The sequence below is a fragment of the Erithacus rubecula genome (assembly GCF_903797595.1).
Source record: "Erithacus rubecula genome assembly, chromosome: 15".
NCBI classification, from domain to species: Eukaryota; Metazoa; Chordata; class Aves; order Passeriformes; family Muscicapidae; genus Erithacus; species Erithacus rubecula.
This window is the reverse complement of record NC_136667.1, coordinates 14,503,553-14,518,055: the sequence shown is the minus strand read 5'-3', so window position 1 is coordinate 14,518,055 and position 14,503 is coordinate 14,503,553. Positions and strand designations below refer to the sequence as shown.

The window sequence follows — 14,503 nt, the reverse complement described above, 5'->3', positions numbered from 1 at the left end:
TTGTTTTTTTTTTTTTTTTTTTTTTTTTTTTGTTTTTTTTTGGTGAAAGAACAACTCCCTAAACCAACACTTTCAGAAGCACTTGATCTTTCTAAGAGCTGTACACATACCAGGAGGAAATTCTTGCCCTGGTTGATCTGCGTGTAGAAATTTCTCTCCCATTTGAAGTGCAAGGTGGAAAAAAGAAACTGTTTGAAAACGCAAAACATGCAGACATTGTTCATTATTTATGCAGCCCCTATTATGTAAGTGGTGAGGAAGTTCATTTCACAGCATTTATCATATGGAAACCTCTGAGAAAAGTAAGCTCTTCACTTGATGTATGGCAGCCCTTTGGAAGATGTTGTTTCTCCTACCTCTTTTTTATTTTTTCACCTGTCTTTAAAAGTAGAGGAAGATGGTTTAGCTCACATTTTGTATTCAAACTGTAGGATAGCTTTGCCATAACCAATGTGTCAGAGACTGAAAGATCCCCTGAAGGATCTGAGTTCTGTGAGTGATTTGGGGATGTTGCCCCAAGACCAGTCCCAAATGGGCGCTTCCTCCTCCAAGTGTTCATAAATACGAGAACAGACCTCCGGCACGAACACGAACCACGAGGATCTCTGTTTATAGACTTGCCTTGTTTTTCTGGTCTTCAGAACGAAGAAAGGTCATTCCGTGCTTCACATGCCTCAGAATTGACTGCCGGGTTATTAAGATGCATCTTAACCGCGGAGGAGGAGGATTCGGAGAGAGAAGAGTGTCAACTCAGAGTCTGAGGCACGGTGCTTAAGGCAGAGAGAGACAGAGAGGAGGTGCTGAGGGACAGGAGCGCCGGGCAGGGCTGAGCGCAGGCGGGGGAGCAGCGATGGCTGCAGGCGACGCAGGGACAGCCGGGGCAGGGACAGCCGGGGCAGGGACAGCCGGGGCAGGGACAGCCGGGGCGGGGGCCGGGAGAGCCGGGGCAGGGACAGCCGGGGCGGGGGCCGGGGCAGGGACAGCCGGGGCGGGGACAGCCGGGGCGGGGGCCGGGAGGGCCGGGGCAGGGACAGCCGGGGCGGGGAGGGACGGGGCAGGGACAGCCGGGAGAGCCGGGGCAGGGACAGCCGGGGCGGGGACAGCCGGGGCAGGGAGGGACGGGGCAGGGACAGCCGGGGCGGGGACAGCCGGGGCAGGGAGGGCCGGGGCAGGGACAGCCGGGGCGGGGGCCGGGGCAGGGAGAGCCGGGGCGGGCGGCGGCCGCTGCGGGGCCGGCACATTCCGGGCAGGCGCAGTGAGCGCACAGCGCCGGGCCCATGGCGGCGGCGGAGCCGCAGCCCGCGCCGGGCCCCGCGGCGGGGCCGCAGCCGGGGGCCGAGGAGATCGACATGTCCCTGGGTAGGTGCGGGGCGCTGCCGGGCGGCGGGGCCGGGCCGGGCCGGGCCGGGCCCCGGGGGCTCGGTGCGGGCGGGGAGCCGGGCTGGCTGTGTGCGGGCCGGGCCGGGCCGTGCGCTGCCCCGCCGAGCCGGTGCCCTGTCCGGGTGTGTGCGGGGCCCGGCCCGGCGCTGGGCCGGCAGCAGCGCGGAGCTCAGGGCAGAAGGGCCCGGGGGGCTCACGGAGAGCAGCCCCTGTGACACGGGAAGGGGAGCCATGGCCTCGCCGTGCTGCTATTTATAGCAGCTTGCAGCGATGCTCGCCATTCCTTTGGCACGGGGAACGTGGACTGTGCATAAACAACCAACAACCGCCCTGTCATGAACTCCCCGCGCCTGCATTCTGACGCACGGACAAAACATCTTGGTGGATTATCGTGCTGGCGCCTCTACTGTGAACGTCCACCAGCACCTTTTATTGCTGGTCAGCTTCCTAACTAATACCTTGTGCCATTTCTTCCCAGTGAAGAGCCATTTGTCAGGAACAGCAAATATTTTCCAGTGCAAACTCAAACTGATCCCTCAGTTTATGCACCCTTATTTTATTGTGTCTGTGAGGGGCTATAACAACGGTGGATCCCTCATTTTAGATTTTTTTTTTCCTCCCATTAGTGTTGTACGTCCTTTTAATATTTGCTGATATGTGATGCTCCCTTTGCTTTTGCTCTCCCTTCGTGCTGCTCTGTCAGATCTCCTGTGCTCCAGCTCCATATTCCATCCAGAATACACCTTACTCAGGGTAGAAGAGAGAATGGGAAAACAAGACGCCCCTGGTGAAGAACTTTTTCCATCATGTGTTTTTTCTGTGCTTTCAGATACATTTGTGCCTTACATGAATTAGCAGTCACAAAAAAAAAAACCCAACAAACTGCAGGAGTTGCCTTAAAGCTGCCCTGGTGGATCTAATTCTGCCTCGAGGGCATAGATGTACCATAAATGACCTCTCAGGATCCCCTTGCAGCCTTGTGTAGTAGTCCATTACATTGCTCTGTTAATCTATCATGTTTATGGGCACAAAAGGCAGGGTAACAACTCATACCCAAACAAAAAAGACACTGAAAGGTGACAAATCAGGGACCTGAGCATTCAGCCCCTTTCATTTCCTCATGCTGTGGGCAGCCAACCCTTGGATGAGTGTGGTCACCTCCCTGAAGAGCATGCAGAGATGCTTTCAAAACTCTTCAAAGCATCCTGTGCTCCAAATCACACATGTCCCAAAGGCACATTTAGCAGAGGCTATTAGCAAATTCATCCCAAGTACATGGTCCAGCATCTCCCAGCCTATTATTTTCTTGGCAGACTTGAAAGAGAAATCACAAAAGCAGCCTATTACATCTGCTCTCATTTATTTTCCTTGGGCTTTTTATTCATTTGGACACAGGAGTTTCTTGATAGGAAATGACAAGGAGCCAGTGCTGGAGGTATGGTAATTCCTGGGAAGCACCCACTGAAAGCTGATGGTACTTTTCTCCTTTGACTCCAGTGACACGTTAAGGAGCTAGAGCAGCCACTGCCTGGGAAAGGGCCTGTTTTGGACACTTCATTTCTTACTAATTTGTTCAAGTTAAAACATTCTGCCTGTAGCTTCACAGATGCACCTTTATTATTTGCAAAGGATTTTCTGGAAGATTTGAGGTTAAAGGAAGAAAATTTTGGAAAATAGGAATTAATGAAGAGACATCCCTTTGCCATTCTTTGTCATCAGAACAGCTTGAATTAAGAAGATCCCGTTGATTTCAGACCAGCTGATTGAGAATGGAAGGGCCTGAGCTTGTTTCTTGATAGAGCTCTGTATCTGACAGTACTTTGTGCATGAGCCAAGTAGCTCAACAGCTGTTACATCCTCCCCTCTTTGGCCACCTTTCCTACAGCCACTCAAGTCAGACCTTCTCAAAAACGTTCTCTGCCAGCACTGAGCTGCTGGTGCCCCTGCACAAACATCTTCCCTTAGGCTTGTGGGAATCCTGCAGGATCAGGACGGGGTCTGACATCTCTGTCCTGCCCGTGGGACGTGCTGGATGGTGGCACATTTGCAAATCATTTGCTGCACTCTAATCTCCAGCCCACAGGAGCCTAGTAAATTGATCCTATACTTTCTAAGCTAAGCTTAATCTTTCATTGTCTGTCCAGCATAGCTCACAGAACAGCAAGCTCCGTGTTTACTGCGGACAATTCCGAGCACCCAAAGAGGGAATCGCTGTTGGTGGAAAGTGCAGTTTCCATGGATTTCTCCTCATTTCATTGTAGATGACATCATAAAGCTCCACAGGAAGGAGCAGACAGATGCCAGCGCCGCGGGCGACAGCAGAAGGCAGCAGGTCAAGAGCAGGAGCTCAGCCCCCGGCCATGGGCGGCCCCGGTACGGCGCCTGGAAGCAGAGGAATTTGCAAGGTAGATGGGCACTCGAGGCAGCAGAGGCTGGCCAGGCTGAAAAATGCTTTTTTTTTTTTTTTAGCAAAATCCAGCTCTTAAATCCTTTTCCTATCCAATTTCTGTGTGATGCACTCAGTCTCTGATTAGCTTTTCTCCCTGTAACAATGGAATATCAGGGCCTTTTCAGAGCATAATTCATCCATTTCTCTTCCTTCCACTCTCTCATGAATTACTAATTTAAAGTGACTTAATATCTATTCTCTATTCCCCTTGGCTTTGCATATTTTAATTATCCGTCTTCCTAATCCTCATTTTCCCAGAGCAGACTTAAATTATCCAAATTACCCCTCAGTAACTGTATTTGATAGCTCAGTTATTGAAGCTAAATTGTTACTTTTGCCAAGCATGCTATTTTTATGCTGAGGTTTTTTTATAATACTGAGTGATCACACCTTTGTTTTGTTCCACTGGGTTTTACCTACAAACCAAAGTTATCTGCTGCATGAAATGCCATCTCTATACACTTTTTTTTAAATTACTGCTAAGTCACTCCCTGAAGATTTTAGTGATAAATTGCAGAAATATCTTTGCAGTCTTATATTGGAGTGCCAATCACACATCAGGACTGGGAGCAATCCTGCTTGTCTCTGCTCTGCCTCCCATCTTTATGTTCTTGGTGTCCACCACACACTGCCTTACTGAGGACTGTTCCAGTTCAAAACATAATGATGATAAATTCCCTTAGCAAATTGATTTTTCTGTCAAAACCCACAGGCTTTGATATTCTCCTGCACTCAAGCAATTACTGCAACTAGAGGCAAATCCAATAAAATATTTTTCCCTATTCTTTAGATGGGAGAACTTTTCTATTAATTTATGGAATTATTTCTGCTAGGTTTAGTATTTCAAAGGTTTTCAGTGAGCCTGAATTCAGCCTTGCCAAGTGCAGAGACCTGCCATGCTGTGTGGTGCTGATTTTCAGTAGCAGTTTGGGGAAGCCCAGCATGACTGGGAATTTAGCCCATAATTCATCAGGGGCTCAGTTCACTTTGGTCCCTGCTGAAATGCAGTCCCTTCTGGGCTGAGATGTGATAACTATTATCAAAATGATCTGAGGAGCCCAGCACTGTAATGACAGAGGAGGGGGAAGGGTATTATGCTGATTAAACCAGCAGGCAAAGTGCTGTTAATCCCTCTTGGAATACGGCTTAAACCTTCTCCCTAGTGGGGGAAAGATGATTTTTAATGATGTGAAATTTGAATTTCAAATCTCCTTGGAAAAAAAAGAGTCTGTCAGACATGGGAACTTGTGCCCAGACTGGACTGGCTGAGCAGAAATGCCTTTTGGCCATCCCAGGTGTGCTCAGAACCAGGCTCTGAGCACAACCCCAAATATGGAATGTGTGTGGGGGGGTTCTTCCCCAGCTCCTGACGCTGTGGGGTTTTATTGAAATGTTCTTACATTATTAAATATCTGCCAGGCCTTCTGCAGACATGAAGCCTCCCATGTGTCCCACTTCAGGACACAGATGACAGAGCAAGGCCTTGGTCCCCAGCTGGAGCACTGGGTCCCCCTTGGAGGCTGATGGCTCTGTCATGTGTTATTTGTGTTGGGTGAGCTGTGCCTGAGTGCACTGCTGAGCACAGGCTCTCTAATAGGAACAGACTGACAGGGGCACGATTTTCTAGTCAGGGCTGCCTTTTGCAGCAGTCCTTCCCACTGCTCTGATGGAGTATCCAGGAAAGAGAGCTGAGCTCAGTCTCTTGTCCTCTCCAGGGTGTAGGAGAGCTGTGCAGCAAGGCTTGGTGGCCAGCAGGAGAGCAGCCCAGTAAATAGGCAAGAGATAGGGACAGGCCTAGGGTGGGTGTTAAAGAGAAACAAGACAGAGCAAAACCAGACTGGGGGAATAGAAGTGGGAGAAAAAATCAAAGGGTCATTGACTACAGCAAGTCCATATCTGATCAACAAGAAACAATTTACCAAAATTGAATGTTTGTCATGAGAAGAACATTCACACACCTGCACTTCTGCAATGAGAAGTCATTGTCTGCAAAGGAAATAACAGCTAGCCCCAGAACCTGTGAACTGTGTTGTGGTTTTGTGCACGTTCCCAGCCAGCACCTCTGGCCATGGGGCACTAAGCACTCCAGTTTTTTTTGCCCTATGTTTGGGATCTCCTTCCCAAGGACCTGTCCTGGTGCCCTTTTGTTTTAGAGCCAGAGCAGCTCAAATCATCTTCAAGCATGTTCCAGTGTAAGCAGCTCAGGCTGGTGCTGGCTGGTGTTACACCTGAGGCTGGAGATTTCATTCACTGGCAGTGGTGGCTCTTCACAGCAATTCCACTGCTGCCTCAGAACACTTCATGTGCAGTTGCTCCAAGTCAGTATCAGTTGCTGTCAGGTAGCAGTTGATGGTGTCAGATCAATACACGCACCTCACTGCTCTGTGGTTTGTGTCAGTGAGGTTCTGCTGTGAGATGTAGGGCTGGAATGTGCTCTCACTGCCCTCTGCCATGCACAGCTCTGTGCCTCATTTGTACACCCCCAAGGTGTGGGCACATCTCACTGCTAAAACACAGGGGCTGTGTGCATAAGTGACCTTGCAGCTGCAGATAGCAGAGTCTGAAGTAGCAGTGAAGGAAAACACATGCCTACTCCTGTTTACCTTCTGTGTGCATTGAGAAGTAGATCATCTGGTTATAGATAATGGAGGTGTTTGGTAGACTTGGGGGCACCCTTCTGGACATGCTTGAGGTCCCTGCCTTGGTACAGAGATCAGAACACAGCATGGTGGTGACTCTGCAGGCAGACTCTTGATAAACTGGTGTGAAAGGCAGCACACAATTGGTGTTTTTCAGAATTGGTGATTTTCCAGCACTGGTCCAAACTTAATGGTGCTGGTGACTGTGCCCAAGTGGTTCTGTTTAAGTGTTGCTTCAGGACTCTGCTAGTTTGTGAGGTAACAGAAATAAATTCCGTCTTGGCGTTCCAGCTGTGAGTTTGTGATTGTTGTTGTTGTGCCTGTGTCAGCTCACACAGTGACTCAGAAGCTTGCTGTCTCATTATGGTTACAGAATTTTATTATGTGGAGTAATTAGGTTTGGAAGCACTGTGCCTCAGTCTGACAGGGCTTTCCTCTCACTCAGCACTTCAGCACTTTTCAAAATCATCAGCAGACTTAGGGGAAAAGCTTAAATACAAGATGGACAGAGTGTCTGTGTATCATGGAGATACATACACAGCAGCAGGAGGTGTCCCCTCCAATATGAGAAGTAATGGTGTGTCAAGCTAAAGGAAAAGTATATGTGTATATATATATAAAAAAATTATACTATCATGTGGGCCCTCACAGCTATTTCAGGCTGCTGTGGAGTTGGCTTGGGGATGCTCAAGTCATGTATATTTGTATCTAAAGGCTTTTTCTGTTTCATAGTTAATTCATTTCAAGCAGTGTGAGCTCTGACAATAGATTGACAGGTCTCCTGATGTGGGTGTTCCTGCCTTTATGAGGAATCAGAATTGTGAAAGGCTTTTCTCTTCTGTGTTCTTTCACATCAAATAATGTGTATGGCAGTCCTATATACAATAAGAATGCTACAGAGACATTGGAAAAATTAATTATTTAATGTGAATGAGCTTGACTTTTGCACCACTACTTGTGTGGATATTCCTGTAACACATTAATTTAACCTTGTTAAATTAACCTTATTTACAGAACTGTAGTCATAAATCGAATTTTGAAGCTTGCTAAAGTGAGAGGTCTCTGTTTTTAGGACCTAATCGTTTCAGAAGAGGGTTTGGACAGCAACAATTCAATCGGAGACAGTTCAGGAACACTTTGCCTGGTCGCAAGAGAAGAGCAGCTGCTGCATTCGATGGAGTGAGCCCTTTGAATCGCCAGGCATCGGCTCAGGAGGTAGGGCAGTAAGGGAGCTGTGGCTTTTCCCAAATGCCATGTAGAAATCTGCTTGGTTTTATGATCCTGGGTCACCCCAAAGAACAATCTACATAAAAAACACCATCTTTTAATGCCTGTGCACAGCATTTGTATGCGTAGGTGAGTACAGACATACATGCATATGGAATAGCGATTTTCCACTTGATTTTATAAAGCTTCTGACTTAGCATAATTTTACTGATCCATGGGTTTTGCAAAAAAAGGAATTTTTAAAAATTGGTCTTAAAAGGTTTAAAAATATTTCCATAAAAATTAATTCCATGGCATTTCATCTTACTGTTATCATTTAGAGGAGGTGTGCTGAGATTCTTTGTTATTTGTTCTCCACCCAGAGCATTTTCCCTGTTCCTGTGAATTCAAAGGACAGACTTGGTGACTTGTCAGGTGACTCTGGCTCAGAGACATACTCTCCACCAGAGACACTGATTCCCAGTACTGTGGCAGACAGTGTGAGAGGCAGCTGGGTTTTCCTGCACTGATGAAAATCCACCCAGTTAAGAGGTCATAGATGTTCAGTAAGCTTTTTAAAAAGCAAGTGCTGAACACGATGGCACATTTAGTGTATGTGTTGTAGGGGTGTAAATAAGAAAGCCCTAAACTGAGCATGCATGTGCAAGGACTGAGGTTATTCCTGAAAAGAAACACACTCAGATACTGAGCGTGACTGGTATTTACAGAAAGTAATAAGCAGTTGCTAGGAGGCAGAATTCTACAGTAGCTTCCACTTTGCAGGAATAAACCAAGGGGGAAAATACGGAAATAACACCTCAGTTAGTAGGTACTAACAGTGATGGTAGTTGTCCCACAGAAATAAACAGGCTGGAGCCTGGGGCAGTTTGTGTTGAAACTGCAGGACAGACACTGCTGAGGGGTCTTGTGGTGTGTTTCATGCATCAGGGTGTGGTCCAGGCAATGTTCCTGTCCAGACAAGAAAGGAAACCTTAGCAGGGATATAATGCACAGCTTCTATGAGGTTTGCTCTGTATGGAGTGTTTCTTTTTTAGAAGAACAAAATATTCTCCCTGGCACTTGTAGTTCCATGTCCAGGAAGTGAGGCACAGCCCCTGACTGATTGTTGACAGCAGAGCAGGACCACGTGTGCTGTCCTTTGCCCCCACCCCGTCTCCTTGTACCAAGATTGTGCTGCAGGTGACAACTGCTGAGGTCTCACTGCTCTTTCAGGGCAACAAGAAGAGTAATGCTTTTGCCAAAAGCAGCAGTGGGCAGCAGGAGGAGCAGCCACAGCCATCTCCAGGCCCCAGGAGATTCAGAGCAGATGCTGGCAGCATCCGTACCCCAGGGAGAAGGTAAAATCTATGGTAACTCTGGGTAATTTTGGTTTTCAGTGGTTTTTACCTGTGCAGCTCATGGGATTCTTCTCTCTGCATGTGCCAACTGAGCGTGGCTACAGCCATGTGCTTGTGCAGCACCAGAAAAATATCTCTGGGTATGTTAGGAAGGCACCTGGAAAGCAAACAATCTCATGGTTATATCTAATTATGCTGGTATTAATCTATCATTTTATTTCAGGAAGCACAGAAAATGTGACTTTCATATTTTTATTAAACTTTGTTGCTATGGGAAACACTTTTGAAGGGTGAAATAGCATTTATTTTCATACAGGCAGGAAATAGGGATTCCAGCCATAAGGGATGGGCAGAGACAGGGAGTCTGTCCCAGTGAGGGGCTGCAGGAGCAGACTGTGTCCCAGGAGCTGGGAGGAAGGCAGTGTGCCAGGTGCTGGGCACTGTCTTGGTGACTGTCTCATCGAGGTCATTATGTTCTCTAAGCTCAAAAGGAAGCTCCTTGCAATCCTTTCTCTGCTCTAAGCAGAGCAGGGACTGAATAACATCGAGAGGTCCTTTCTGACCTGATTTTTTTCTACGATCTTCCTCCCATGTTTTTTGTTTTTAATGAGCAAGGCTCAGAACACACAAATTATTGCCTCATTTGAGCAGAAAATGCAGTTCCTCTGAAATTGTTTGCTGGAAGAAAAGCCTGTTGGGCTGAACTCGGTAGCACACAGCCTCATTTGCTTCCTACATCGCTTTTTAAGATCAGCTTGGGTTAGGTATTTTGGCATTAAACATTAGAGAGACCTGGTATCATCCTTAGCTCTTCCTCTCTCCTTTGGCAGCAGGCCTTTCCTGCTGAACAGGGGACCAGCGTTCCAGCAGAAGCGGATGCAGCCGTGGCTCTCCAAAGCCCGCTTCCAGAGAGGGGTCAGTATTTGACACATTTCCTCTGCACTCTGCTGGTAGGGACAAACCTTCTCATTTTACCAGCCTTTGCCCAGTTGTAGCTTTGTTGTAAGTTATAAGCTTTGTGGGAGAGAGGTGGATGACCTGGATGTTGCATGTATTGGTAGGAAAGTATTTGCAGGCAATTTTTAATGCAGCTTGGTATTCTGGCATCTGGAAAGTCAATGCTGGGAGGGTGATAAAAATAAACCATACAGTTTATAGAGTAGCACAAGCAGGGCAAGGTAAAGCCACCCCATACACATCACTATGCCAGTAGGAAACCCCAAATTAGCACGTTCCTTGACAACTCGCAAGGAAGGAGCTCATCAGATGCACCAAACAAAATCCTGGGAAAGGAATCACAGTTTTTGAATGTTAATTCTTTAAAGCAATTGTTTTTAAATATATTTTTCAGCAGATGGAATTTCAAGGAGAAGGGAAACCGCCAAGGATGAGAAGGTAATTGGTGAACAAAGGCACAATGCAAATAGGACGGTGCTGTTTCAGGATTGAAGCTGGATGAATCTCCCTGTCTCGGCAGGTGGCAAGTGAAACCCAGCCCTGGAGCAATCCTGACAGTTTCAGTGCTTAATCCCCAGGCGGGCCAGAGCAGCGTGTAAGTAAATGAGGTGATTTGTTAGGGTGGGAGCCCTACAAAAGCCATTGCAAATCCCTTTAGCAGTATTGCAGCTTCTCTAATGAATGTGCACTGAATGGTTCAGACCCAAAATGGTTAGCAAATGATGTCTGGTTCCTTTCCCAGCATATCAGAAGGAGATAAAAATCTCCTGTATTTATCTGTAATTACATGGTAATCTGTAATTATGGTGCCCTCATTTGTTATGCAGAGTGAGGAGAAATGGAAGCACCATTGTGGGAAGAGGTGGCAGGCTGGTTGTGCTGGTTGTGGGGTGTTGGGGAAACAGTGTGCCCCTAAGGGACACCTTGTGCTCACTGTGTAAGAGGAGCTCAGAGGCTGAAAAGGGGCAGCTGCAGGACCCAGCACCCAGCTGGGGGCAGAGAGAAGGGTGAGTGAGGGCCCTGTGCATGTTCTGGGTGCAGAGAGCACCTCTCAATAGCCTGGATGTGACAGTCCCCAGTGCTGGAACTCTGGCTGCACAGCTGCTCTCCTGGCTGGCTTTCGACTTTGCTGGGAGTCATGGGATGTGTGGAGTGTGTGGGTGTGTCCTTTACTCCCAGCTGGTTTGCAGAGGATGGGAAGTGAGCTGCCTTAGCGTCCTGAGTGACTGCAGCCCTGTGCTTTCCCCAGGCCTGGATCCAAGCGCCCATTCCTGCGAAGCCAGAGACCCCCAGCACGGGTGACCAAGCCCCAGCCCAAGGGGGTGCTGCTGAGATTCAACTTCCGCGCCATGGCCAACCAGGTAGAGGATTGTCGACGGGACAGGAGGCACCTGGCTCCCTGCAGCAGCCCTGCCACTGAGCTCTTAACGTCACACTCAGGTTTCTGGGGCTGCCAGCTGGGTTTGTCTAACACAACCTGTGAGGAAAGTCCCGTAGCTCTGTTGGCCAGGTTGCTCACAATTCGGAAGGCACTTGAGAAGACTGTTCAGCAACTACAGACTCAGCCCTGTTTTCCCCACCCTGATGGCCTGTCTTGGCCTGTCCATGTGCTTGCTTGGAGCAGGGAGATCCTGCTGATGAGTAGTCCTGGCCCGAGGGGACTGTTTCACTGTCAGTGCTTCCCATTCCTCAGAGACACGTGGCACTTCTGGGCTTTGCTCGCTCTTTGCTTTGGTGCCCTTCTTGGTGTCACATTTTACACTGAAGTTTGGTCCAGGAGCCCTGGGGCAGCTGAGAAATCCTGCTCTACTTTCTTCATTGCCGGCGTTTCTTGTCTGGACGGTTTGGTTTTACCTGATGCCTTGTGCTCAAATGCCATCTGCTTGCTCCTGTTCTTGCCGAGGATTCCCTGTGTCTTGGGGCTGGGAGCTGCTTGGAGGTTTTGCAGCTGCACACAGTTTGTCGAGCTCCCTGTCTCTGTGTGCTGAGTGGTTTAATTGACTAACCAGCTGTGAAACATCAGCCTGACTGATGGGCTCTAATAAATACCCCGCTACAAGTTTGGCTGTGCTTTGCCACGAGACAAGGGACTGACTGGCTCTCGCTTTCCCCTGCAGACCAGCCTGACGCTGGATGAGAGGTTCTCTGGTCTGAGGAATAAGAGGCGCTTTACAGCGGCCAGGAGCGCCGGACGGACGGTCACCATGCCCTAGGACCCCGTGCTCGTCACAGGGACTGCCTGTGACAGTCCAGGCTCCATGACAAGGGCTCAATAAAAGTTGCTAGATTCCCTTTGAGATAGCTGATTTGGCAATGTGCTGTCTCCTTCCTTACACACTGAGTGAATGAGTGATTGAGGGCAGGGATGAAGCAGGATGAGAGTTTGGGCCAGAGCACAAGGACAGGTGGGATATGGGCAGGGTGGTGGAGGGGATGGGCAGAGATGGATTTTCTGGGAGAGCTCTGCTGGGAAGCTGTAGGGCTGGCACCAGTCCTGTCCCCCTGCCAGGGCACCCAGTGCAGACCAGGGTGATGGCTGATACTGGGAGGGTATACCACAGAGCCTTCCCTGCATGTCTGGTGGGTGAGGCAGGGTTTGAGGATGCTGTGCCTGCCCACATGGGAGACAGAGGGAAGTGGGGGTGCTCTAGCTACCCACAATCCCCAGCATCCACCTGATTGCCCAGCTTGTGCTTGCAGGCATCCCTGCCCAGAGGTGTGCAGTGTAAGACCCCTCCACCCTGAAAATCTGTTGCTTTGCCCTGACAGTCAGGCCTGAGCACCTTGCATTTCTCTGTGGATTGCTGTGCTGTTCTGACTATTGCTGCAGGGATGGGGTGAGACGTGCCGTGCTGTGCTGCTGGAGTCACTGTCCTCAGCTCGGAGCACAGACAGGCTGCCCCAGCCCAGATCACGTTTTCCAGTGCTGAGTAGTTCTGCATTAGGGTTTTTGTAGTTGCAGTTCCACCCATGCTCAAAGCAGCAGCATAATCAAACCAGCAGCAACACTCTGATAAACATTGGCTGAGATGTTAATGAGCTGGGTTTAGACATTTGTTAATGAAGCCCTGCATCACCTCTGAGTAACTGCTCCATTCTCCATCCACTGCTGGAACCCATCACTGAACATGCTGGACACAGCCTGTTACTGGGCTCTAAGCTGTACTTTTAACAGGAAATATTTGATAGACTGCTTTACATTTTACACCGAGCATCTTCAACAAGAGACTGGACTTGGAATTGGTTTTATAGGAATGTGTGAAATGTTGTTGACGAAGCAGTGATGTATGAGTCCAGTGCACTGAATAAAAAACTTAACTTGTCAAATGTCACCTGTGTTTATTTCCTTTCCTTCAACATCTCTTTAGTGCAAGTTCAGCTTCTCAGTTTGACACTGCATGGGCTGGTGCTTTGGAAAAAAATAGTCCCCATTGGTGCCCACCTGCCGGCAGTTTACTGCTTTAAAAGCTGGCTCCAAAGCAGTGTGTATTCAATAGGTATTTGGTAAAATCTTTGCTGTGATCTCTTACACCTTGAATGTTATTGGGAAAATTATCAGAGTAGTCCTGGCTCTGAGTATGTTCAAAATTAAACAAATGCACCCCAATGCCCAGGTTAGTGAACTCTGGAGGAGACATCACGCCTTCATTCAGATTGTCTGTATGTCATGGGAGTTGAAAAGTTGAACAAGAAACACTGTCACAAATGGCAGTATCCCTGATTTCAATTGCTTCCTGACTATAAATATGGACAGAAGATGACAGACTCACTAGGAAAACCTGAGCACTTCTTCAACCAGGTTGGAAAGGGATGGAGCCATGCAGTCCTGGAAGAACAGCCAAGTGGGAAACATCCTCCTGCTGTTCAGATCACACCCGGATTCTACTCTCCAAAGAAATGGTTTTTAGCAGTCTGTACCTTACAATATTTTTTAATCCTGATCCCTAAATTAATATTGAGGGCTTAGGTGATAAAAACTGGGTTTTTTTCCTAGCTTGATTCCCTTGCAGTAATGGGTGACTTTTTATGTAGCAGGAGATAAAACAGACTTAGCACTGAATTCACAAGTAGCCAAAATACGTAACCATCATGCTAAAAACATACTGGGAGAGGGAACAGTGTGAGCTCAGCCCCACAGGCACAAAGCCCCTTTTGCATCACAGTACTAAGCCACAGAATGATTGTCTCTAACAGAATTATCCCTGCTGTTGTGCACGGGGGGAATTGCTGCATGGGGCTTGCCTGTCCTTTGGGGAGGGTATTGTGTGACACAGTTCAGCTGCTTCCTGAGCCATCGCCAGGGGCACACGTGGCCTGTGCTCACCAAGGGTCTGACAGCTCCTGTGCTCTGTCCTGGGCTGTACAGGTGGCCCAGCAGTTTCCCACCTGCTGCCTGGGGAGTGGCAGCAGCTGGCTTCAGCCAAACTCCCAGCCAGGGTGGCTGCACACAGGCTGGGGCCACTGTGAAGGGGCAGCTCTGTGACCTGGAAAACTTCTACTCTGTTTAAGGCCAG

The 14,503-nt window shown here is 48.6% G+C and overlaps 1 protein-coding gene across 4 annotated transcripts; it reads left to right on the top strand.

Annotated features, from left to right (window-relative positions):
• The first annotated feature begins 1,164 nt into the window (after positions 1-1,164).
• On the top strand, positions 1,165-12,295 carry LOC306808589 (UAP56-interacting factor-like). 4 transcript variants are annotated; one of them, XM_079319298.1, is made up of 9 exons: positions 1,165-1,359; positions 3,642-3,785; positions 7,541-7,683; positions 8,908-9,032; positions 9,866-9,947; positions 10,387-10,427; positions 10,510-10,584; positions 11,239-11,350; positions 12,107-12,295. In XM_079319298.1, exons 1-9 carry the CDS (start codon positions 1,278-1,280, stop codon positions 12,200-12,202), a joined length of 900 nt encoding a protein of 299 aa, XP_079175424.1. In that variant the 5' UTR covers positions 1,165-1,277; the 3' UTR covers positions 12,203-12,295. The 4 variants fall into 4 exon arrangements, with proteins under 4 accessions (XP_079175424.1, XP_079175422.1, XP_079175423.1 ...); XM_079319296.1 differs by having other exon boundaries at positions 1,168-1,359; positions 10,384-10,427; XM_079319297.1 differs by having other exon boundaries at positions 1,168-1,359; positions 9,863-9,947.
• The last annotated feature ends 2,208 nt before the right edge of the window (positions 12,296-14,503 follow it).